The sequence below is a fragment of the Thamnophis elegans genome, chromosome Z (assembly GCF_009769535.1).
Source record: "Thamnophis elegans isolate rThaEle1 chromosome Z, rThaEle1.pri, whole genome shotgun sequence".
Lineage (NCBI taxonomy): Eukaryota > Metazoa > Chordata > Lepidosauria > Squamata > Colubridae > Thamnophis > Thamnophis elegans.
Genome location: NC_045558.1, coordinates 41745757 through 41759885, shown reverse-complemented (window position 1 = coordinate 41759885; position 14129 = coordinate 41745757). Strand labels below are relative to the sequence as shown.

The window sequence follows — 14129 nt, the reverse complement described above, 5'->3', positions numbered from 1 at the left end:
TTAGTCGGCTACTATACCTGGGCATTTACTTTTTGTTTCTGACGTGTAAAACCTTAATTTTTTCACTATGGAATTTCATATTTGGGATAGGACCCAGTGTTCAAGTCTGTCAAGATCTTTTTTGATCTTGAGCCTATTTTCTAATTTGGTAGCTATTCCTTTATCTTCTGGATTGTTGGTTATTCCTACAAGTTGGGTGTCATTTACAAATTTGATGAATTTCCCTTCTAACTCATCTAAATAATTTATGAAGCTGTTGAATAATAGTAGGCCTGAGAGAGAACCTAGAGGTACCACACTGCATACTTCATGTAGATGTAGTTTCATTAAGGACTACATGTTGAGTATGGTTGGCTAGCTAATATGAATTCATCTGTTGGTGATGCCGTCTAACTCGCATTTTTCTATCTTACCAAGTAGTAGGTTGTAGTCTGCTTTAACAAATGCTTTAGTAAAGTCCAAGTAAATTATGCCCATAGCAGTTTGCTGGTCCACTTATTAAGTCACTTTGTCAAAAACTGTAACAAGATTTGTCTGGCATGATGTTTTTGACAAACCCATGTTGGTTTCTGATTAGAACTTTGCTTGCCTTTAAGATGTTCACAGATTCATTGCTTAGCTTTTCCAGGATCTTCCCAGGCTTTGATGTCAGGCTGATTTGTCTATATTTTCGATCTTTTTTTTTTCTTTTTTGAAGATGGGACCGTCAGCTCTCCTCTCTAGTCCTCTGATATTTCTTGGGTGCTCCAGGATCTTTGAAAGATTGTGTTCAGTGGTTCTGAGATCACGTCTGCCAGCTCCTTCAGAACATCAGAACCAAGATGTAATCCATCTAGACCTGTTGATTTTAATTCGTCCAGAGTGGATAAGTATTCTATTACCATTTTTTAAAACTATTTTGACTTGTATTTTTAATATGTTTTTACAATACTGTTTTGATAGGTTGAATATGGATATAGGAGAGTTAGGGAGGTTACTATATAAATAAACCCTTTAATAAAACTTTTGACAAAAACATAAGCAGAAACACAAATACTAAACAAAATGGAAGAAATCAGAAAAACACAAAAATATTTGAAGGGAACCTCAACAGGTACCAGGAAATTGGTTTATTAAAAGGCAGTGAACTGATTTTACGTTTAGAGTTCTGGTGTTTTTTTCAATGTGGCATCATTTATTTTTACAGTAATTCTCAGAAATGAGATGAATTGTAATTATTATGTTGATTTTTTAAATAAAAACTTGTTATGGTGAACTTCAATAATCCATTCTATTAATCCAGTATGGTACATGGAATTACTGAACTATATTAAAAACCAAATAATCTGACAATTACGTTTTACACGACAAGATTCCTTATTGCTCACCCAAACATAATCAAAGCCAAATGAATAATGCTAGTTGCATGCACTTGTACTTAAAAATTAATCACATATATAGTAACCCTATTTGGATGATCAAATTGTAATTTAACAATTGACCATGTGATATATATATATATATGCTGTATATTCCAACAGATTCCTCTTTTCTGCAGTTCCATGCCTCAATTTTGCTATCTACATAAATCTATCAGGCAATCAATTAAAATAATTTTATTTGGAAGTATATTGGGATTAAGAATAATAGTTCCTAAAGAAGTCAAGCCTAAGACATCAATAAATTATTAACTTGTAAAGTATCAGATATACAGTTTAAGGGATTAAGTCAGAATCTGATTACTCAACCATATATTCTGAGTACTTATAACCAAGTCTGCATACTAGTCTTAAAAATTATATAAGGAATTATATAATTATAAGGAAGCAGCTTATAAACATCTACGGGAGAAAACTATAAATTTCATTTTAACTACCTATTTAAAACAGGATTTTTTTGGTTTTTTTGCAAAAAAGCAAAACTGCCTCTATCCTTTAGTGGATATTTTCCATATCAAAATAGCTTTCAAAACCTCTTAACCTTCCTACAATTTGGTAAAGAAAGCACAAGAATATGAAACTATTTTATTGGTAACTGTTCAGCAGTATATACAATAAAATAAAATACAATATGCACTTTCAAATTAAACCGAAATTTTCACTTGGTCCCCTCTGAACCAATTTGCCACAAATACTAAATATAATGGTTTTACAGACTATATGGTGGAAAAAAATGCATGCACATTTGTTGTATAGAGAACTACAAAACACTTGTAAATCTGAATAAGTTGCCATTAAGGATCACTACTAACTACCAAATTTTATAAAACATTTGATTTAATATGCAGAAAGCAGTATCAAATGTTTTCTTGTAATAAAGAAAGTGAATAGCACTTTTGCTTTCTTCCTTATGCAAAACATATTACTTTTAAAATAACCAAACTTATCTCAATTGGAATTATAAGTTTTCCACATGTATTAAGTAAAATATCATACATATAATTAAGAAAAAGGGGGAGGAAAAGGAGAAAATCCAAACAATTATTGTGCTTCATCCTCTGGGCAAGAATGCCAAGTTAATCGTTCTTCATAAAAAGCAATTACAATCTGAGGACATTTCACATTAGCTTCCTTAGCTAATACCAGGTCAGCTTCATCTGAGTCTTTCCTGTTTTAAGAAAGAATGTCCAATTAATATATTAAAAACTATTTCTAATGTCAATTGAAGACATCCTTGACTCACATAACCATGTTTGTGTCCTACTATTAGTCTTTACAATTTATTTATTTAACAAATTTGTAAACTTCCCATCTCACAAAAAGTGACTGGGTGATATACAATAATCCTTCCTTTTTAGCTTTCACATTATTAGCAGCATTTATGACATTAATAATGCGTTATTATCCCTAAGCTTTGGTGATCTTATTAATACTTGATTTTAACTAAGCATATGTATAAATTACATATATACCATGTATTACAAGTCAGAGTGATATTATTTCATTTCTTTAGTTAGAACTCCACCTAATCATGGCTCAATTGCCATGAAATTAAAATCTCCACTTGGTTCTCTGGAGTGCTAATCTTAATCACAACTACTAACATCTTTGAGAGTACTGCACATAGCTTAACCTTGTGCATTTCTATTTCAAATTTCAGGCAAGTAGATTTGAATGTATAAGAGTTTTATGCTTCAAAAGAGATGCTATGAAATGTACAACAGCTCCTATGAAATATGTCTTTAAATAATTAAACAGAGTTATTTTTTTTGTATCAATGCAAGTCTAAAAAGGTATTGCTGCCTCAATGATTTCAATTTTTATGTATTTCAAAGCATCTCCTCTCCTTTGATGGAATCTCAGCTCTTATATTATTTAGGTAAGTCAGAGAATTACAAAAGTTTTAAGAACTCCTACTCTAATCATTCAAAATCTGTTAGTCTCTGATAAGGAGGCTGATAGCTAACTTTGACTAAATTCTAAATCAATAGGATTGAAATGGTAATTTATTAATAGTTACCAACTGTTAAAGATCTAATGAGAATTAATCACTAGTCAGTGTAATGTGCTCCCAAAATCAAGTAGAAAGAAATTAGGCTATTGTTGTGTTATCCCGGGTTCTTGTATGCCTTACACAAGAACAAAATATTTTTAATAATTATGGACAGATATAGTAATATTACAAGTCAGATTGTTTACCTGTATTAAAGTTATAATACATTTTCTGATTTCTAAAATAGTATGGTGTGATTTATCAATACTAAAAAAAAAAAAGCCAACCTAACAATATCCCTTAAATGTTATTGGCTATTTGTAGTAACAGAAAAAATATTTCTTAAATTTAACCGAAGGCACATTGTAAACCAAACATTCTAGTCTGCTGCTCACCATTTCATAAGGAACATAAGTTCTCCACTGCTATCTGTGGCTCCAATTATCCGTTCAGGATCAAGACCTCGTGCAAATCCCCTGGGTTTATCAACCTGTTGGAGTAAATATTTAGAGAATTATAAATCCTTCTATTATCTTTTGATTTATGGAAAAAAAATCAGCAAAAAATCTATCAATGCATTCAGAACAGTATAAAAGGGAGCTAGCCTGTGGACCACATACATTTCTCAAAGATGATTTGCAAATCCTGCCCTAAGTTTTAAGAATCCTGTTGACCAGCTTTTTCTTATTATCATCTTTCAGAGAAGTTCAATATTACCATTCTTCATTCTAGGACTGAGGTATCCTAGCTTCAAATCCTTTCCCAAGAAATTTCTCAGGAATGAAATGACGATAAGTTAATTGTAATAACATATATTCAGAAACAGGATTGCTGAAGAAGAAACTGGGAGCACACAGAGGGATCCAGCATATGTGTACATAAAAGAGGATTAAATTTGTAAAGTAGTGCATTATGCCTGTGACATATGTTAGGAATGCCCCATGAAAATTGAGCCTTTAATAAGGAGCTAAGACATAACTATTCCTGGTATATATGGTCCTCCCTTGCCTTTTCTCTATTCAGATCTGAATGTCTGTTTAATGTTTTCATTAACTTACAGAATCCCTCTTTTTCTTTGATTTGCTGTCCTCAGATTCACTATCTGAAAGGGATTTTCTTTTGGTACCTTCTGTTTTTTCTTTACCAGCTTTCTGAGAATTCAGAAAAGCTTCTATTAACTCTGGACAATCCAAATTTTCTTCAGGCTCCCATGTGTTATCAGCACTAAAAAAACAATTTGGTAGGAACAAAAAGTAAAAATCTGTTATCAGAACTAAATCTGAAGGTCCACAAGTTATAGTTATACATGAAAATCCAGATTATCTGCTTAATTCCTAGAACAATTCTATTTGTTTTCAAAACCCATTTCTATAGATTGGCTCCTAAAGTAGCTAAACCAAGTTGAAACTATACTGGGTAATTATTTCAGTCAAAATGTATTAACTATATTATAGAATGTCACATGCAGTTCCAAGGCAGTGATTTTGCAGTCAACTATTACTGCTAAAACTTGACAATGGCAAACACACACACATCATTTTCTGAAAAAAATGTGATTTTTTTAACCTAGAAATCCAGGAAAAAAATATATAACATAGTATTTCTTCAATTCATTCAAAAATATAAATTGAGGCCATCTGGTTACCGAAATGTTGTTCTTCTACACACTGAACAATGCAACGTCATGTAATATGACAAGTGGCCTGTAGAATACACTCAAAATAACAATACGAGAGAATTTAAAAAAATTAGTAAGCAGAAAAATGAATTCTAAAGTATTTACCACTTGTTTTCTTTTCCTGAAATGCTACAGTATAATGTAACCCAATATTATAAAGCATTTACAATTAACAGAAGGAAAAAGTTAATCAATTCTCACTGTCAACTTTTAAATACTTTGCTGCTGATTTGAGTAATTTTATGTGCTATAAATGAGCATTATACTTTGATAGCATGAACTATAAGTTCTCTGCTTTCTTCCCTACAATTGAAGAGTATTCCTGGAAGAAATATTAAATCTTCAACAGTACACACTAGAGAATAAATCCTTTGAACAAAATGATGCCGACTTCTTAGTAAGCATGTTTAGGACTGCATATACACTGAAGACTTCCAGCAGACAGATTATTCATAGGTTATACAACTAAAGCACAATCCAGTGGAAAATGCAGCATTTACCACACTCTACTGATATTAAGCAGGGAAGGCAGTTTTACATTGAAATACCCTGCCTATTTTCCATACATCCATAAGTTCAGAGTAGCGATATATAAACTTGACTTTTCATATACTGGAATTGGTGGTAGCAATATTTTCACACCATCTTTGCAGAATTCTTCAATTTAACACTGATATTGAAAATATTTTAGAAAAAAAATGTATGAAGTTCCTTACTCAGTAAATCCCTTCCATTTTAAGAAGTACTCCACCTTCCCATTAACTACACGTCGGTCCAGGACTTTTTCCACAACAAATTCTTCAGGTTCTGCTTCTTCAACTTTTTTACCTTTGCCATTCTGTTTCTTTCCCATTTTATGCTATAAAACAAAATCATTTGCACACATACATTTAATACCCATGCTGCACCTTTATTTTAACCGAGCAGAAACTTTCATACTCTTTTCAGCAAGACCTAGATTTATTTTAAACAAGAGCTTTTGAGATCTGTGCATTTCTTGTCAATTTCTTATTTGAGCAGCCTAAATATTTTATTCAGAATTGCTGTTAAGATATTTCATTTTTATCGGTTGTTTAAAAAAAATCTTGTAAACAAAAGGCAAACAAAACAAATTTGGGGTTAATACTAGAAAGAGAAGAGAAGCAATCTATAGATTGCAACGTTAATAGCAATCATCAGCCATTAAAAGCAGTTTTGAAGCTTTCAGTTGCTGGGTATGAAACATTTATCTTATAATTACATACATGCATCATTTCAACTTTCATTAGAATTGAAGATATACATTCAAGAGTTAACAGAACTTTATTGAAACTTCTGACTGACATAAGAACTTTTGTATCAGCAATGTTAGCACTAATGAACTTATTTAATCAAGCTCAAGAAGTTTAAAAGATTGAAAATGGCTTTACATTAAATTCTATAGAAAAGCACTTAGCAGCCAATTATTATTAGATAGCAAGTTAATACATCCACATCATCCTCAAAGCATTCCAAGTTTAATAAACACAATTCAGCAAGATGTTATTGTCTGCAATTTCTCTATACATTGTCTTAAAATCAGTTTATTACTGTAGAAGTAGTTGCAGTTCTTTTAGAAACAAATGCAGAGCCTGGTCATAATTTTGGATGCAAGCCATAATGGATAGTTCAAAATAGGTAATACAGTGACAGTAGAGGTCTCCCAAATATACTGAGCCTCCCAAATATATGAGAAAAACCAGATTAAGAGAAACAATGCTAAGGTCTCCCAATTTCAAGTTTCATTAATACAGGGCCAAAACTTTTTCTTTAGAACTGTGTCCTTATGACATCTTTGAAAATGAATATCAAAATGTTTTGAAATCAATATGATAGTTTCTTTGATTCTGAGCAACTTTAATAAAGGCTAATGTTAAATACTCCACTCACCAATACTAACAAAACTATGTATAAATGAGTGATCAACATTTCTAAAAACAGTGTGAATGAAGAAAGATGATTATTGCTTTGATGGGATGACAATTTTGAGAAAATTGGAATATATTCTTCATCCACATTATTTAAAATCTTGGGAATATACAACAAAAAATTTCAGAAGGTAAAACATAAATACACACATGGCATTTTACTATATTTTCCAATCCCTCTATATATACATTTCCACTTCAAAACAAGTGCTTTCCAGCCATATTTTAGAATTCATTTTTATGTATAATGTTATGCTTAATTCTATATACAATCAAATTTATCAAGTTAAAATAGTATGTCAAGCAGACATTCAGTATTTGCACCCTTGGCAATGATTTAGAAGCAACATTAGTGTTGTCTTTTCTGTACTATAGATAATGCACCAAAAAATAGAAGGTTTTTATTCTGCATACAAAAGTACAATCCTATTTTCACTTAGCTGATGTACTAAATATACACGGGATTATTAATAAAATTACCCCATTTTCTAAGCTCGATATAAAAATGAGGTGTACATCACAGCATTTGTGGAAAATATTTACTGGCGTCAGAATCAATATATTTTTCTCTAATTTAACAGCATTTTTACAGGTACAACTAGTTCAAGTGTTTCAAAATTATTAGCCAAAGCACATGTCTTTTTAAGAAAGTAGATGAAAAGTGCACCTTAAAAAATAAATTATATTCTATTTCCTTCTTCTACATCTGAAACAATTTCTCTCTACAAATAGCAATATTATACTAAAGACACTAATAAAGATGTACTGTATTTTAGTGATATGGATTCTGAAATGATTAGACTTGCTGGTCAAGGAATGACTACAATGGACCTTTCTTCATCTTTTTAGTGTAAGCTCTCCCACTCAATAAACCATACCAATCCATGAAAAATTAAGTTTCATTGTTTTTAATGGAGCGTTGTCCAAGCCAACTGCAGTCCTATTCACATTCTTCTAAGAACAAAGCTCTTCAAATCAAAGGAACTTCATACTGGAACAAATTCTAAAAATCAACTAATAACTGGATCCTTGCTGCTCTTCGAGCTGTGCTGTTTTCTTGCAGAAGTTTCATTAACCAGACTAGATAACCTCAGTGATAGCAAGGAGTATAGTTTGCTCTCAGTTTAGTGGACAGTAGGCAGGCTAGGGCAGGGTTCACCAACCTTTCGAACCTCAGGGACCACTAAATTCATAATCTTAAATCCTGTAGACCACCAATATGAATTTTTAAAAAAGATAAATAGTATTTAGTGCAATATAAAAAATGTGAATATTTTTTTCCAGTAGCTGACCACTGGGCTAGTGGACATAGACAGGCTTGCCTTAGAGGCTCTTTGGTTGGCCTCTTTACTATTGGCTTGTTTGGCAGTTCCTTGATTAGGGTATTTACTTGATTAATGGCCTGTTGTTAATCTTGGGAGTTAATCCATGCCCATCTGGGTGCTGATTGCTGGTGGGAAGATGTTTTGGTCTTTTTGTTCTCTTTTTGGCTTGTTGATTGTCTCTTTTGCATAGTATAGATACTGTTTATCTACTTATAGAATGCCAGTCTTCTAGAAATTCCCTAGTGTTTTTAGACTTGGCTTGGTCTGGAATGGTCATTTTTCCTGTTGAACCTATGGTTAAGTCTGTCCATATATTGTAAAATTAAGGGGTTTTGCTTCTGAGTGCTGGTTGGTGTTCATGTATGCTAATTTTCTGTCTGTTTGTCCTATGTAGTGGCTGTTGCAGTCTCTACACTCTATGTTGTAAGTGACTCTTGTTTTTTCTTGAGGCTGCTGGATCTTTTGGTTTAGTTAGGATGTTTTGAAGGGCTTGAGTGGTACGCAGATTCCATGGAGTTGTAGTAGTCTGTTGGTGGTTTCTGAGATATTTATGATGTATGGCACTTTTACTCCTTGTACGCTTGTGTTCATTGTGCTGTATTGGGTGGGGTGTCATACACTTTTTGATATAGGTAGGTTATCAAAGCCACAATTTTAACTTTGACCATCCGAAACAAAGCCAAGTTTAAAAATGCTAGGGAATTTCTATGCAAATGAGACAATCAGCAAGTCGAAAAGGGAACAAATGAAAATACCTCCCCACCAGTAATCAGTTAATCAGGAACATTAATTAACTGCAAGATTAACAGTCAAATAAGCAATACCCCAACCAAGGAACTGCCAAATAAGCCCAACTAAACAACCTCTAAGACTCCCACATGGACAAGAGCAAGCCACGTAAATTTAGATTGAAAGCAAACCCACTCCTTCACTAGCAATGATGTTACCTAATTTAGGTAATGAAATATCTGCAAGAAAACAACCAAGTTCAAAGGGCACAAAAGACCCCTCATTTCAACCCTGAGCCACAAATATTCTCCTTTATCAGCTAATAGACCTTGCCCATTGATTCTCATCATCAGTGATGCTCACTGTTCCAATATATAATCTTCCCATGATCTAATTCTTACAAAAGGAAATAAGAGATTGTCAGTCCCAGGAACTGTGCCAGATAATATAATTTTGAAACTGCAATGGGGGTCATTTTCTGATTTCAGAAAAGTGCCCCACTGGACCATCATGGATTTCAATGCAATTTTGTGTGAACATGCACACATGTTCCCAATAAATATTGGTAAAGTGTTACATGTACCAATGCAATACTTGCAGAGAAATAATCATTTGTTTGACCCATACTGCAGCCTTCTACAGTATGACTCTGAGGTTCCAGCAACTTTGAGAGATCATATCTCTGGCAACATTTTGTTGAGAGAAATAAAACGTGGCCATCTTATACAACTTTTTGTTCTCTATGAGACAAAATAATAAAAACACTCTCGTGAGTGATCTCCATCTAGATAATTTGGAGCAAAGTTGGCCGAAAATATTGTGGCTCGAAAAAAGGTTAAAGTTTGGCTTTTTATATCTCTGGAAGGAAACATGAGAAATGTGAAACTTTTTGCGTAATAACTTAGCAACACAAGTTTTTTTTAATATAAAATTTCATTCTACTACTTTCCAATAGTTTAAAAATTGAATGTAAAGTTGATTTTTTTGGTGTAAAAACGTCCAAAATAGGATATTTTCAGCCCACAAAAAAAAAAAAAAATCTTCTGGAAACTTTGCTAAATCATTCTCATTAGAAGAAGCATGTTTCAACCCCCTAAAAAAGTAGGATTGGTTTTTCATCATTGACGTATAAAGCCCTAAAAATAGAGACAAAGTCGAGGATGTTGCTATAGCAACGTCACATGCATTCTATTATTTTTTTGTTTCGTTTGTCTTAGACATCATATATGGAGAACTATCAGAAGCAATGCTAAAGAACATGGCGCATAAATTAAATGATCATTGGAATTTAGCTGTTCATACGAACAGTACGGACTTCAGCTTGCAAACCATATAACATACCCACCTTGGGCTTGGGAACCTAAGATAAACTGCCCAATGATCGGCTTGGGAACCAAACAGATACCCACACAAGGTTTTGGAATGTCGAGGAAGAAACCAAGCTACAGGCTTGGGATCTTGAACCAAGAAAGCCACCCACTGCGGGCAGTGCATGGCTATTGGGTGTGCCCCCTATGGTGATTGGGTTGTTGGTTGAAATGCCTGAACTGATAGTGACAATGTCACCATGGACCAACCCAATAGAATAGTAGTAATGATGTCTATATAAAACAAACAAGGTGAAAAAATAATAGAAGGCATGTGATGTTGCCATAGCAATGTCCTCAACATTGTCCTTATTTTTAGGGTTTTATATGTCAGCAATAAAAAACCCACCTTACTTTTTTAGGGTTGAAACATGCTCTTTCTAATTAAAATGTTTTAACAAAAGTTTTCAGGCCTTTTTTTTTTTTTGGTAAAGTGTGCTGGAAATACCCTTTTTGGCACTTTTACAAAAACCATCAACTTTGCACTCAATTTGTTAACTATTGGAAAGCTGCAAGAGAATGAAATTTTATATTAGAAAAACTTGTGTGGCTAACTTATTACACACAAAGTTTCACGTTTCTCATACTTTTGTTTCAGAGATATAAAAAAACCAAACTTTAACCTTTCTTCGAGCCACAATATTTTTGGCCAACTTTGCTCCAAATTATCTAGATGGAGATCGCGCATGAGAGTGTTTTTATTTTGCTTAGTAGAGCACAAAAAGTTGTACCAGTTGGCCAAGTTTTGTTTCACTCAACAAAATATTGTCAGAGAGTTGCTGGAACCTCAGAGTCATACTGTAGAAGGCTACGGTATGGGGTCAAACCAATGACTATATCTCCACAAGTATTGCATTGGCACATGTAACACTTTACCAATGTTCATTGGGGACGTGTACATGTTCACAGAAAATTTCATTGAAATCCATGGTCGAGTGGGATCCCCACACCACTTGACATGGAATGACCAAAGGACCCAATCCCTTCCCTTCTATCCCACAGTATCTCCTCAAAAATATCTGAAATACAATTTTTAAACTAATATTTTACATTAACTTGGTTAGTTTTGCATCTGTTCCTTTAGTTTTATAATCTGTATAGTAACTTACACAACTCTGCAAGTAGCAATGCTTAGCTGACCTTATTTAGACTTAGAAATGAAACAGAATCAGGCATTAATACTTGAATGGGAAGCCTTTTAAGCTGTTGGCTAAACTGGGAGGTAAAAAAAATACCCAGGGGAGCAGCAGGGGCAAACCACTTCTGTCCTCTTGCAAAGAAAAATGCATGGACATTCTGCTAAATCATCATCAGAACTTGAAGAGATTTACACAGTTGTCACTTTTCAATATAAGAGAAACAAATTACTACCGTATTTTTCAGAATATAAGCAGCACCTTTTTCTCTCAAAAAAGAAAATCTGAGTGCGAATTATACACTGAATACAGCATTTTTTTGCTTCCTGAAACCCTGCCCCTTCACCAAAATGGATGTGCGTAGCTTGTAGGAGACTTTCAGAGAGTTCCTGGGGGCTGGGGAATGCAGAAATGAGGAAAAATTGGGCCTTTATTTGTTCAATTTCCCCCCCCCCCAGGAGCACTCTATAAGCTTCCTAATGCCTTTTTAAATAAAAAGTGGGCTCCTTTTGTGCTAGCCTCCTAGGGGCTATTCATGCCCTTTTTGGGGGGGATGGGGCCATTTTCAGGAAGTCTGCAGAACACAAAACTTTTTTAAAATTTGCCTCTTCAAAACCTTGATGCATCTTATACTCCGAAGAATACCGTATATAACCACATTATTGAAACTATTCCCCAACAAACATGCAAAATGAACCAACATAGCATATTGTTGGAGCCAGAATATTCACATTTTTAAGATGCCATATTTTTAGTTATGCTGTGGAGGAGAGATGTGGATGTATCTTTTGCAGAGATGCCAACAATAAATCTGAAGAAATATGATGGTAAAATCCTTACATATTTTAGACAGTCAAGAACTTACCAATGTAGATTTATTGGTGGCCATTTTTATTGAAGACTTGCTGAACTTTTACTAGAAAAATGCATGACAAAAGGAATGTTGCATTATATAAAGGAAGGCATCTCAATACAAATATGGTTCTTTTTCTATTCAGTTTACTTACATAGATACACACATCATTAACAAAGGCTGAAATTGTGTTTCCAACATCCTAGGCATTATTTGGAGTTTCCTAAGACCTACCTTGGCTTTTCAGGATCTTTTATATCATACATGGTAATCTAATACTGAGCACAATTTTATAGGAAAACCTTATTTTCAAAACCTTAAGACAATGTGCTATGATAAAATATATTTTGAAGAGTAAGATGCAATATTGTAGAACACTGAATTTATTTCAATGTATGAATAGTAAATAATCATTGAAAAGGATTTCAGAACTATAGTTGCCTAAGGTACAGATACAACTGTGCATCATAAATATGGTAATCATAATACAAATTTAACCTAATATATAAGCCATTGGACGTCTGCAAATCGATTGTCCTCGAACTCCTCTAAAATTTAAAATTCGGAATGATTTCTTTCCAAACCTATAAAGAACATAAGTCATGAGATTCAGCAAAGAAAAAAAAAACAAAACAAAAACCAAGACACAAAGCCTGGCATCTCCCAGAGGCTTTTTCACAGCCGGTTTAGGTCAGAGATTCTGCACCGTATTTTCCCATTTTTGAATAAATGGACGCCTGCCGTAAAGGAAAACTGTACAGGGCGCCCTTAAGCACGAGGCACGCAAGCGAAGGCCGGTGGGAAGGAAATGATCCCGGATGAGAATCCCATAATAAGCCAAGAGCGCAGAATGTTGGGCCAGGAAAGGTGGCAAACAACAAACCACCTCCTTCAGGGCGACTCCCTGGCATTACCCCCACTTCGATAAGCTCATGCGTCGCCCCTCGTCCGCCAAGCACAAACCGCATCCATTTGAATTGCTAAAAGCCTCGGCGGTTAGTCCTTTTTTTTTTAAAATCAAGTTCACGCCTCCAAATCCTGCTTTGCCCGCGGCCTGGACCTTGCTGACACGCAGGAAAGCGGGGGAGGGAAAAGGTCTGCGCTCACTAGTCATGACGCCTTACTGGGTTTCAGAGGTGTTTTTTTTATTTCAGCGGTAAAATAATAACAATAATAGTAATAATAATAATACACGCGGTTTGCCAATCTCGGAGCTCGATCGCTCCCGTCCCGGCTTGTAGGAAAGAGCCAAGCAGGCGGAAGGCCCGCCACAAGAAGTCGGAAGGCCGCACTGGGAAACCCCGCGCCTCTTTTTCAAGCTTTTCAATCCGCCCGGGAGAGGGAGCCGCGAGAGAGAAAATGGAGGAGAGCAAAACGAGGCCACGCCTGGTCCTTTCTCGGGAGTTACATAAAATGTAAGCTCGGCACGAGACGCACACACACACACACACACAAACACAGAGATCCCCCACCGGTTCTCTCCTACGTTGAAATTTATCACCGAATTAGGAAAGACCTGAAGGAGCGGAGAAGGAAAAGGAGGGAGAAAGATACGGACTTCAATGGTGGCCAACGACTCCGATCCCCCTGTAGTCTCCTGGCTCCTGGCGCGCTCTGAACCAGCAGCAGCGACATATGAGGGGGCGGGGAAAAGGGGGCGGGAGAGCGGCAGAGGCAGCCCCGC

General features: G+C 34.8%; 1 protein-coding gene across 5 annotated transcripts; it reads right to left on the bottom strand.

Annotated features, from left to right (window-relative positions):
* Window positions 1–208: 208 nt before the first annotated feature.
* CBX3 (chromobox 3) lies at window positions 209–14109 on the bottom strand. 5 transcript variants are annotated; one of them, XM_032235553.1, is made up of 6 exons: window positions 14004–14109; window positions 12458–12508; window positions 5806–5948; window positions 4470–4635; window positions 3807–3901; window positions 209–838 (listed from the first exon to the last, which is right to left on the bottom strand). In XM_032235553.1, exons 2-6 carry the CDS (start codon window positions 12479–12481, stop codon window positions 811–813), a joined length of 456 nt encoding a protein of 151 aa, XP_032091444.1. In that variant the 5' UTR covers window positions 12482–12508; window positions 14004–14109; the 3' UTR covers window positions 209–810. The 5 variants fall into 5 exon arrangements, with proteins under 5 accessions (XP_032091444.1, XP_032091441.1, XP_032091442.1 ...); XM_032235550.1 differs by lacking the exon at window positions 209–838 and adding an exon at window positions 974–2586; XM_032235551.1 differs by lacking the exon at window positions 209–838 and adding an exon at window positions 974–2586 and having other exon boundaries at window positions 13918–14074.
* Window positions 14110–14129: the final 20 nt, after the last annotated feature.